We start from the raw sequence: 12,105 nt of genomic DNA on the forward strand, positions 1-12,105 counted from the left end.
AGCAGTATTACAGTAGTTATTAGTTATATTCTTGCATGTAGGGGGTTGTATTATAGTAGTTATATTTTTGTACATAGGGGGCAGTATTGTAGTAGTTATATTATTGTTTATAGGGGCAGTATATACAGTTAGGTCCATATATATTTGGACAGAGACAACATTTTTCTAATTTTGGTTATAGACATTACCACGATGAATTTTAAATAAAACAATTCAGATGCAGTTGAAGTTCAGACTTTCAGCTTTCATTTGAGGGAATCCACATTAAAATTGGATGAAGGGTTTAGGAGTTTCAGCTCCTTAACATGTGTCACCCTGTTTTTAAAGGGACCAAAAGTAATTGGACAGATTCAATAATTTTAAATATAATGTTCATTTTCAGTACTTGGTTGAAAACCCTTTGTTGGCAATGACTGCCTGAAGTCTTGAACTCATGGACATCACCAGACGCTGTGTTTCCTCCTTTTTGATGCTCTGCCAGGCCTTCACTGCGGTGGTTTTCAGTTGCTGTTTGTTTGTGGGCCTTTCTGTCTGAAGTTTAGTCTTTAACAAGTGAAATGCTGCTCAATTGGGTTGAGATCAGGTGACTGACTTGGCCATTCAAGAATATTCCACTTCTTTGCTTTAATAAACTCCTGGGTTGCTTTGGCTTTATGTTTTGGGTCATTGTCCATCTGTAGTATGAACCGACGACCAATCAGTTTGGCTGCATTTGGCTGGATCTGAGCACACAGTATGGCGGCTCTGAATACCTCAGAATTCATTGGGCTGCTTCTGTCCTGTGTCACATCATCAATAAACACTAGTGACCCAGTGCCACTGGCAGCCATGCATGCCCAAGCCATCACACTGCCTCCGCCGGGTTTACAGATGATGTGGTATGCTTTGGATCATGAGCTGGACCACGCCTTTGCCATACTTTTCTCTTTCCATCATTCTGGTAGAGGTTGATCTTGGTTTCATCTGTCCAAAGAATGTTCTTCCAGAACTGTGCTGGCTTTTTTAGATGTTTTTTAGCAAAGTCCAGTCTAGCCTTTTTATTCTTGATGCTTATGAGTGGCTTGCACCGTGCAGTGAACCCTCTGTAGTTACTTTCATGCAGTCTTCTCTTTATGGTAGATTTGGATATTGATACGCCGACCTCCTGGAGAGTGTTGTTCACTTGGTTGGCTGTTGTGAAGGGTAGGGTTGAGCGAAACGGGTCGGCAATTTTCAGAAGTCGCCGACTTTTGGCAAAGTCGGGTTTCATGAAACCCGACCCGACCCCTGTGTGGGGTCGGCCATGAAGTCGGCGATCTTCTGAATCTGGAATCGGAATTCCGATACCGATTCCCGATATGTTTAAGATATCGGGAATTGGTATCGGAATTCAGATTTAAGTGTAAAATAAAGAATTAAAATAAAAAATATCGCTATACTTACCCTCTGACGGGCCCTGGTACTAACCGGGAACCTTCCTTCCTTAGAATCAGCCTTCCAGGACCTTGCGGTGACGTCGCGGTGATGTCGCGGCTTGTGATTGGTCGCGCGGCCACCCATGTGACCGCTCGCGCGACCAATCACAAGCCGCGACGTCACCGTGACGTCACCGAAGGTCCTGGAAGGGCTGATTCTTAGGAAGGAAGGCTGCCGGAACGAAGCCGAGGGTGAGTATATTCCTATTAGGTATATACTCACCCTCGGACACGCCCTGCTTCTTTCCGGCAGCCTTCCTTCCTAAGAATCAGCCCTTCCAGGACCTTCGGTGACGTCACGGTGACGTCGCGGCTTGTGATTGGTCGCGCGAGCGGTCACATGGGCGGCCGCGCGACCAATCACAAGCCGCGACGTCACCGCGACGTCACCGCAAGGTCCTGGAAGGCTGATTCTAAGGAAGGAAGGTTCCCGCTTAGTACCAGGGCGCATCAGATGGTAAGTATAGCGATATTTTTTATTTTAATTCTTTATTTTACACTTAAATATGGATCCCAGGGCCTGAAGGAGAGTTTCCGCTCCTTCAGACCCTGGGAACCATTGGAAACCCAATGCACTGCATTGGGTTTCGAGTTTCGGCCGACCCCGACCCCGACTTTTTTATAGGATCGGCCGATTTCACTCGACCCGACTTTTGAAAAAGTCGGGTTTCGTGAAACCCGACCCGATCCTATAAAAGTAAAGGTCGCTCAACCCTAGTGAAGGGGTTTCTCTTCACCATGGAGATTGTTCTGCCATCATCCACCACTGTTGTCTTCCGTGGGCACTCAGGTCTGTTTGCATTGATGAGTTCACCAGTGCTTTCTTTCTTTCTCAGGATGTACCAAACTGTAGATTTTGCCACTCCTAATATTGTAGCAATTTCTCGGATGTTTTTTTTTCTGTTTTCGTAGCTTAAGGATGGCTTGTTTCACCTTCATGGAGAGCTCCTTTACCGCATGTTTACTTCACAGCAAAATCTTCCAAATGCAAGCACCACACTTCAAATCAACTCCTGGCCTTTTATCTGCTTAATTGAGAATGTCATAACGAAGGGATTGCCCACACCTGTCCATGAAATAGCCTTGGAGTCAATTGTCCAATTACTTTTGGTCCCTTTAAAAACAGGGTGGCACAGGCTAAGGAGCTGAAACTCCTAAACCCTTCATCCAATTTTAATGTGGATACCCTCACATGAAAGCTAAAAGTCTGAACTTCAACTGCATCTGAATTGTTTTGTTAAAAATTCATTGTGGTAAAGTCTATAACCAAAATTAGAAAAATGTTGTCTCTGTCCAAATATATATGGACCTAACTGTAATATATATATTTTGTACTAGTTATATTCTTGCATATATTGTCAATACTAGAGAATTTAAATTATATCACTATAGTAGAAAAAATCTGTCAGCTATGCTTCTTCTGATCCACTGCTTTACAGCCATTTGTGGGATATAATGGGCCTGTCCCAGTGACATGTTCTAGGTTAGATAATGACCTCCCTATATTGCCTTGGATGTGAATGACTATGGGTAGTCTTCTCACAAGACTCGCAGGTTCACAGGTTTCCTACAATTTAAAGCTCTTATCTCTACAGATGAACTCTCCTTACTGCCACTAATGGATTCCTGCTTATTCCTTCCAGCTATGTGTCTGGAATAATTGACAGATGATTGAATGATAAACAATATAATCTCAGATTTGGATTATATATAAAATCAGAAGAGTATTGTCAGAAAATATCCAGATATTATAAAACACAGCCTGTACTGGTGAAAAGCAAAGAAATGTTAATTGGCACAAACCATAAGTAGCCGATGTTGCACAGGGAATAGTATAAACTGTATATCCATCCATGACCAGTGTTATATCTGCTATACAACTGCAATGTGGCTGCCCAATACTAGCCTCTGTCATAAGGTGTAGAGAGAGAGAAGGCATTGATTGTGATAGGAGGACTATTTGGATTTTACTAAGAGAGATGAAGCTCCTCCCCGGAGTAAAAGACCCGCCCAGGAGGAATGTGAATGTGTCACTTAGCTGCAAGGCACCATAGCCCCAAACAATGGGACCAGTTCTATATACTGGGCAAATAAATAACGTGGGCAACCTGATCTCCTGAAATCTAGTTTACATTGGTGCATTATAGGCCTGTTTCCTTCTAAGTTGTCTGCAGTTTCGCCATTTCATATTGTTCCTGATTGAATTTTCTGCTTTAATTGATAAGATTTCCTTTGTTGATTTCTCCCTGAATTATGGATGTTTTTGTATGCGGCGCACAAAATCGGGAAACGTGAAGCAGATACCAGCATGAAATGTTAACTGGATTGCAGATGGTTTCTTATGGCCGGGGTTAATTATTGCAGGCTTAGCTTATCTTACAAATAATTACACGTTACGGAAGAATTCAATAGATTTGTTTTTGAGGCTTTTGTGCATGTTCCCAGTTTTTTTTTCTGATTTGATTTCCATTTTTGTTATGGTTAATGTATGCATGTGCGGGGAAATCGCTGCAGACACCTTCATTAATGTTGGCCTGTCAGCACCGTGTGTGCCAGTAAAGGCTGGGGGGTGGGGGATAAAGGAAGGGATGCCACAGTCTGCCAGGCAAAATATGATTTATGATTGCACACCGTCAGCACGCTCCCTCCCTTCTCCATTCACTTGACGACAAGCTGCACCCACCTGATAGTTGGGCGCACCTGGCACATGGTATCTGCAGCCTAAACCCTCATTTTACCCATACAGCAAAAGTGAACCCAGGAGAGCTGGTGACTCTCAGGAGCCTCTTCCCAAAAATGTGCAAAACTAGAAACCTGGTCTGGTATAATATTAAGGAGGAGTAATGAGGCACAAGACATGGGTGGGGAGTGCCAACAAGGCACTGTGCACAGGATCAGAAAAATGTCTGTCTTCCTCCCAAATCAGCTCTGTACCTGTCTGTAGGTCCTACAGCTTAGGTCCAATCACTTAAAAATAAAAATACAGGCTGCAATGACAAATGCAACCTGTGAACAAGGGTGACATGAAGATTGAAGAAAGATCTAGTTAGTACTGATCTTCACCATTAGGTATAGGCTAAAGACAGGTGGGAACGGCCTCGGTGCCATTTTGCACCAGTTGGGTAAGAAGATCTTTACATTTTTGTTTTTTGAGGGATTATGTCACTGCCATAAATAGGAACCCCGATACCCTGTAGGTTATGGAGTGACCAGAGGTGTAATTCGCTCTTGGGGCATAATACAAAATCTGTCACAGGGACCCCACCTGCCTCGTGCCATTTATAACACTGGTGTCCTCTGATGTGGCAGAGGATGCCATTGGCACAAGGCCGGTGGGGTCCAGGTGTCCCCAGGTCTGATAAATGAGAACTACGCTTCCTCTTTCCAGATCACCAGGAAAGAAGCAAATCTTCCCCATCTTCCATCTTTTGCATGGAAATCACGTAGTCCCCACTGTACGTTCACAGAAACGTCGCTTCCTCTTAGGGGGACCACCCTGGATCCGAGGATCTTACTCCATCCGTCCATATCTCTCATCTATGTATCTTTGCCTCATTAGAGGATTGCCAGTGGGTGACTGCACATCTATAATTACCAAGCGTCTTCAATAATGGGATGGCGGTATATCTGACGAACCAATCAGGATTGTCCCTAACAATGATCCAATTAACTGATAGTGATGTCTGGCTGTGGAAAATGGTTTAATCGAATCCAACGTCAATGGTGACTGCTCTTAAAGGTCCAACAAATATCAACCTTCCTAATCTGATTGTTCACCCCATGAAGATAAGTGGCGGCAAAGTGAGTAGTTGCAAAGTGAGTGGTCGCTTATCAGCAAGTCCTATGGAGCCGGCGGCCATATTTATAGGAAAGTTGGGCAAGTTGGGGTTTATGGCTGTTGGGTAAAGACAAGTTTATGGTGAGCTTTAGGCCTAAGCGACAAGAACATTTCATGGTGGTTTCCTGAGACAGACGGGGGCTTAAGAGGGCAACTAAAGGCCCCGATACACATTAGATAAAAGTCAGCCGAACCTGCCTATGTCAGAGGGTTGTATGGGGTCCGTCTAATTTTTCCCTGACAGATGATCCCGGATGTTGATCCTTTTATTCTGCGCAGACATAAGCCACTCCTAAAAGTCTCATAGAAATCATAGCAGCGCTCAGCCGTGCCGACCGTTTCTGTGTATGGGGGACTCAAGAGAAAGCTGTTGGCGAAACCATCGACTACATAGAAAGCTATGGACCTATATTCTATTAACTTTTCATAGACTCTGCAATGAATGTCACGTTATGGCGGTATTATCTCCAAACTGCATTGCTTTTAAGGGAGTCTATGGGGCCAAAATACTGACCTATAGGAAGTTCATGTGTCGACGTACGTTTTATAACTGTCCCAAATTTTCCTCGAAAATTAGCAGTGTCCTGTGCCTAAAGGGTGCGGGGTTTACATGTGCCCAGACGGTATTGGGGCAGGACTACCGTAAAGTGGAGCTAAGCTGCCAATGTTGGTACTACCGTCGTCCATAGCATAAGCTCCGTAATGAGCTGTCGTAGGTAGACGCCATCTTAAGCTCAATTATTCAGCCTCATTATATCTGTCTGTAAGCCGATTATAACGTGGGTTCGGCGGCCAAGAAGATTGCGCCGTTGATTATGCAGCTATAAACCCAATCAGGAGTAATTACTAATCTTTTAATTAGAAGGACACAGATCAGATGGCCAGAACTCCGTCACGGGTCCCCGTCTGACAGACCCTCGGCCTAGGCCATATTGGTCAGTTACCCATGATGCCGTGCGTCAGTTTCCTGTCGGAACCTAAAGTGTTAAACAAAGATTTGCCCAAGCAAGTCGTCTAAACAGAAACACATTACTGCCGCCGGTGCTCCCAGCCTCTGAAGCGAGGGGTTTTAAATTAATAATCCTTTATCTTTCTCAAGCACAAGACATTCCTTTAGGAATCGAAAATGGAAATGTTCGGCAAGGAGGAACACATTCCTTTAATCCCATGTACCGCCTGGAGCCGGCGATACCGATGGAACCACGGAAAGATCCGGGGACCGAAGGGCAACAGCTTAACAAGGGTTAAGGAGAGCGTTTATGTGGGTTAAGGGCGGAGAGGAAGGGATTTATAAAGAACAATGCACTTTTTCGAGGGGGAACGCGGAGTTCTTGGAAATTAGCTTTGTGTACTGCTGGCTGCAAGACAAGAGCGGGAAATGTAATCATGTCTCCTCTGGACGTGTTCTTTATCCATTTTACTAAAATACAGATGTTTCTATTATCACCAGGAGCTACATACAGGGCTGCAGCCCATCAGTCAGCATTTACTGCCCACGGTCTGCCAGCAGGGGGCGCTGTGTATTTATAACGCAGCTCAGCTGGGGGGAGCAGCTGACAGCACCTGTTATATAACTTTTGGTTCTTTAAGGGCCACTAGATCCAACATTGCTGGCATCAGATATCAGCCTACTCGTAAGCTTCGCGGCACAGGAGGTGATCGGGTGCATCGGTTTTCGACCTACATTCGTTTTCTGGGGGATCAGCATTGGCCTGGTGATAATGACGTTGCAACAGGGGAGCAGGAAGGGGTGTCCTAAAACTATACACCTGCAATGCAAACCTACCTCCCGAACAGTAGCTCTTGCATGAGAAGCTGGTTATCATTATGGATGATCCCACTGAGCAGACGTTAATAGCCGGTCCTCATCTTAGGCCGTCCACGTATATTCTGGGAACCCCCTTTAAGTACTAAAAAGTTCCATTTTTACCTATATATATATTTTCATTGGAAAGATGGGTGACAACTAAGCTGGGTCCTGTGTGCGTTAACGCAAACAGGTACGTCATTCAGGCCTCTGGGAAAGCTGAGTGGCAGCCCTCCGGGTAGTGAAAGCGACATAACTGAGAGCAGATTTCTCAGACGTTTATCATGCGTGTGATGAGATAGCTCCCCGGCTCCAGGTGGTTTCTGCATATCTTGCAAGCGTTTCTCATTTATTTTCCTGGGAGAAGCGGCACAAGCGCCTGCATTCATTCTACGACTTGGCCGCGTGCATTCATCTTCCGTAATTCCCTGGACGCTGCTTAGAATTCAGCACCGTCTCCATGATGGTAAACAGAGCCGTACTGGGCAAACACCGTACGGCACCTGTTGGCTTCATTGTCAGCTAGCCGACCACACAGAGCTCCCCCGAGGGAACGCGGCGCGCTGATCTATAATGTTAGCTGAGCCCGACTCAAGAGAATGTAAAGCATTTCACCGCTCGACCAGTCAACCATCGTATTATGTGAAGAAGCAAAAAAGAAAAACTTTACTATCAGTTTTTAGATTATATTTATAGTGATGGGTAATTCAGCGCTGATGCTTGAAGACACTGGCTCCAAACACTTTACAACACTTTCTGCTTCTGTCTGACCAAGTCAAGTGGCTCAATGAGTGGTCTTCAAAAGTCCATGGCTGCAGCTGTAGGGCCGCTGACGGGGAAGTTACCAGTCACCTCTGGTCGCAGGTTATCTCCATGGAGAACAAAAGGATTGGGCATGCTAAAATTCAATTTGCCCAACCTTTTATTCTCTTGCAGATCAAGCTTTGGTCTAACAGACAGTATACATTAGATATTCAGCTGGTCCCATCATTATCGCAAGATTTTGCCGACCTTCTAGTTCAACGTATGGCCATATAGACTTTAGCGGACCTTTTACCGATTGGTATTATGACTACTGTGGATTAAAAAGATTTGCAGGACCCTAGTCCAGCGGCCACGCTGATAGTTTGGGGCCACCGGACCAGAACCCTGCAGACCTCCTACTTCCTGCAGCTTTTCCGAGGCCTCTTCTGAGTAGTACATTACGGCATGCATGCCGCAGATAGGAGGTTTGTTAGTCTCTGGTCTGGTGGCCACAGAAAGCCAACGTGGCCACTAGACTAAGCTCATGAGAATCTTTTTGCTCAACTCTAATCATTACATTTAATAGATGTGAATTAAAAAAGTAACCCAAAAAGGGCACCTTTCTATGCATTTTGGCCATCTGACTCTTGCGATTCTTCAAATGTGACATACAGGCCTTCACAAACATAGGTCAACTGGAGAGACTGAGCATAAACCTAATTTTTCTAATTTTTTCTGCTCTCCAATGGTGAATATAAAGGCTGGAAATGCCTCCAGCCAATAAAGTCGTCAAATTAGCCAAAGATGTCCCCACATTGGTCAAAAATGTCTGAATGCTGGCCATGAACACCATTGTGGTAGCACAACGTATCAACTACAGCTTTGCAATGGCATCATATTATGCCACCTTACCAACATATAGCTCTATAGAGGCATCATGCAAGCCTCCGATATAATACCAACACGACCACTGTGTACATCTTGACACTGCCATTTAAGCTCATAGTGCCACAATATTAGCCCATTACGCCACCATTATGCCACCGCACCACCTCATAGCTCTCGTCAGTCCACTGGAGGGACCCACAAACACTGACCTGTGAAGCGATCCTGGCATATACACGTGTAGCCTCCTTCTCTTCTGGCACAGACGCCTCCATTTTGACAAGGGTTGGAGTAACAAAGGTTAATCTCGATTTCACAATAATCCCCGGTGAAACCTTGAGGACATCGGCAACGTAAACCAGTGATGGGGTGAATTGGACGGAAAAGTATGGACTCGGAAGCAATGAACGGTGCCGAGCTGTCAAACTTGAGCACAGATATACACTTCATGTAGTTCTCACAGGGTTCACGTAGACAGACGTTATCATCGAACGGCAGGACCTCCAGCATGGAGGCCGAGGTGAGCGTCATCCTTTTCATGTATAGCTGCTCCTGAAGGTCTTCTGAGCTGAAAAACTGTGAGCGGTCTCCTTGGGGAACGAGGGCAGAGAAGCTGACGTTGAGTATGGAGCTCTTCACGTCGGTGTCGTTCTGGATGTTGAAGATGAAGATGTCTTCCTTCGGGGTGGCCAACACGGTGGATACTCCCTCCAAAAAACTGGTCAACAAGGGGGACAGGAAGCGCTCCTGAGACATGTTCTCCAGACGAACCGTGATACTGTTGGACAACATGTCTTCTGTGATGATGAGGACGCGCAGGACACATTGAGCGGTCACACTATGGATCCCATCTACAGAAGAGACAAGAAGAAGACAACGTTGCGGTATCATTACATTTTCATATCTAGAACGTTAACTTTTTGGATTATTTCCACTTTGTCAATTTTCCTGAATACTAAAAAAAAAATTATCCCTAACTTTTCTCCCCATTATGTTCACTCTTGTGTGAGCGGTTATCATGGACACATTGACAGCAGTCCTGATTTTTTTTTTAGAGAGTCCCATGATTTCGTAAGATGGAACCATGTTTCTAAATATGTTGGAGGTTATCTAAGGACAAACAGGAGCAAGACTTTAAACTGTAAGCCATTGATGAGGATTAGGAACTCATTTCTGATTTTCGTTTTTCAAAAAGTGCGCCACATCCGTCTACAGGTTATGCCCGGTACTGCAGCTCAGCCGCTTTCATGTCAATGAAGTGTAACACCAGATATCACCCATGGACAAGAGAGGCGCTGTTTCTAGAAGGAAGCAGCCATGTCTTTCTAACTCTGGACAACCGTTTTCAGAAACAGCGCCTCACCTGTCTACAGGTTGAGTCTGGGATTGCAACTTAGTTCAATTAAATAGTATGGGGTTGATCTGCAATACCAGATACAACCTGTGTACAAGTGTTGGGCTGTTTTTGGAAGAATGCTGCAATTTTTGTTTATCTTCTATAACCACTTTATCCAGGGTCACCTACGTTTTCCAAAAATGTGTTTAACTCAAAAGATGGGTCGAATAGAGTTTAATTTAATTCTAGATCAATCACTTTGATGCTGTTAATGCGAGTTAAAAATGTAGAACCTTAAAACAGAAGCAAAAATTCACCAAAATATTACATTTTCACATATTTTTTTATTTTAACCATTTTTTTTTTTTGCCTGGTGATTAAAAAATGTCAAATTCACTCCGATTTGGTCTTTTTTTTTCCTTTCTTTTATTTGCTGAACTCCATTTTTTCTGACCATGTTTATAAGAGTCTCTCGACAAACATGTAATAAATGCCATAAAAGAAAGCTAAAAAAAATAACTGCCTGAGAAAAGATTTATCCGTCATCTCTCCTCACATATTCATCATGAGACGGGAAAGTAGAAAACTACTCTCCTGCTAAACACCCGAGGCCGTCACACTCCCTTCAGGTTCAAAGCCATTGATTTTCCTTCATACGTAGAGAAGAAAAACGAGAAGCGGCCGAGAGAACATAAAGAGGCGATATCCCGAGTACACGGATACATGTATGGCTCATGGGGGCGGCAGACAACGGGATCGTAGCTGTGATCAACTCCGATGAGGGCCAACGTGCTCTACGGGCCAACGTTATGTATGTGACCCCGCTAAGCGGACAGGTCCATGCTGCTCAAGGGTACTGATACGGTGCCACCATAAGTGCCCCCTATGGGCAGAAGTTCTAACATCACATGTATTCGGGGAAGCGGCAAAAAGACACAAATCCTTATTTATAACAAGTTATCACTAGCAAAAAGTGTCGGCGTTGCCACCATAACAAGAGGGGAAACCTTACTGGCTACTACGGCCGTGTATACTCGCCCCTTTCTCTGCGCCCATGGCGGACGACCACTGACTATAACCATAGACACAGTGGCTATTGTCCCTTAGGGCAAAGCTCCTGGGTGTTGCCAAATTCGCAAGTGGCCTGGACTTTTTGGAATTTAGTCACCAGGTCATCAATGGAGGTGAATGCCCTGTGTCCTCGAGGGTTAAAGGCTCTGTGATTTACAGTTCCGGTAATTTGGTGAGTCAGGAAAGTTATTATTTCGGCTGCGCTGTATAAATTATTTATAGCCACAGTAAAAGCCTTCTCTTAAGTAACATTACTCCACTGACTTTGTGAGAATGGATTAGACCCTGCTCCCTCCGTATATGTGGGGTGCAGAGCACGTTACCATCCATTACACCTGGGGATGGCGTTAAAATAAAGTGGGGACGGATCCAAGGATCTATTAGGGACCAGTTCTGCAGTGATAATAGGATCCAGCCATATCAAAGGTTGTACAGGATTAGAAAAGTAGGACTGATTTCTTGCAAAAACAGCGCCACACCTGTCCACAGGCTGTGTGCGGTATTGCAGTTTATCCCTATTTGTTCAACTAAGATTGGCCAAAATATCAGACACAACCATGGAAAGAGGTGATGCTGTTTTGTGCAAGAAATCGGACATGATTGCAGTCATTTTAAACCCCTATCTGAACAGTGAATGCATTTATTCAATATAGCTGGAAGATGGGAAATATTTCATATTATTTTTACGATTGCAATTCCTGTTCTGACCACCAGGTGGGTCATACCAATCCAAGTGTAATTTATAGCGCTGTGTAGTTTGTACATTATCGCGGGCAGGAACCATTTATACACCAGAACTCCTGCTATTCATTATTTAAAAGGAATTTCAAAAGGTGATATTCAGAATAAGTACCTAAACATATTTGCTTGTCTTGGTTTATATTAGCCAATCTGTTAGGCATTATTGGATATTCTTAGGAGGGGAATAAAGCTGAATCCTGCATTTCAAGCTGATTTTTTTTTTCTGATT

General features: G+C 44.3%; 1 protein-coding gene and 1 long non-coding RNA gene across 4 annotated transcripts in view; one reads left to right on the top strand and one right to left on the bottom strand.

Annotated features, from left to right (window-relative positions):
* The window catches only part of LOC143787595 (uncharacterized), a 153,679-nt gene that overhangs the window by 86,389 nt on the left and 55,185 nt on the right, over positions 1-12,105 (top strand). The gene's annotated exons all lie outside the window — the stretch shown is intronic.
* The window catches only part of CELSR3 (cadherin EGF LAG seven-pass G-type receptor 3), a 101,007-nt gene that overhangs the window by 60,723 nt on the left and 28,179 nt on the right, over positions 1-12,105 (bottom strand). For all 3 annotated transcript variants that reach the window (XR_013218408.1, XM_077276480.1, XM_077276479.1), the window contains exon 2: positions 8,941-9,579. Coding sequence is in view for 2 of the 3 variants with exons in the window: in XM_077276480.1 (XP_077132595.1) it covers positions 8,941-9,579 (639 nt within the window). In the remaining variant the exon portion in view is untranslated. The remainder of the gene's footprint in view (positions 1-8,940; positions 9,580-12,105) is intronic.

Source organism: Ranitomeya variabilis, chromosome 8 (genome assembly GCF_051348905.1).
Source record: "Ranitomeya variabilis isolate aRanVar5 chromosome 8, aRanVar5.hap1, whole genome shotgun sequence".
NCBI classification, from domain to species: Eukaryota; Metazoa; Chordata; class Amphibia; order Anura; family Dendrobatidae; genus Ranitomeya; species Ranitomeya variabilis.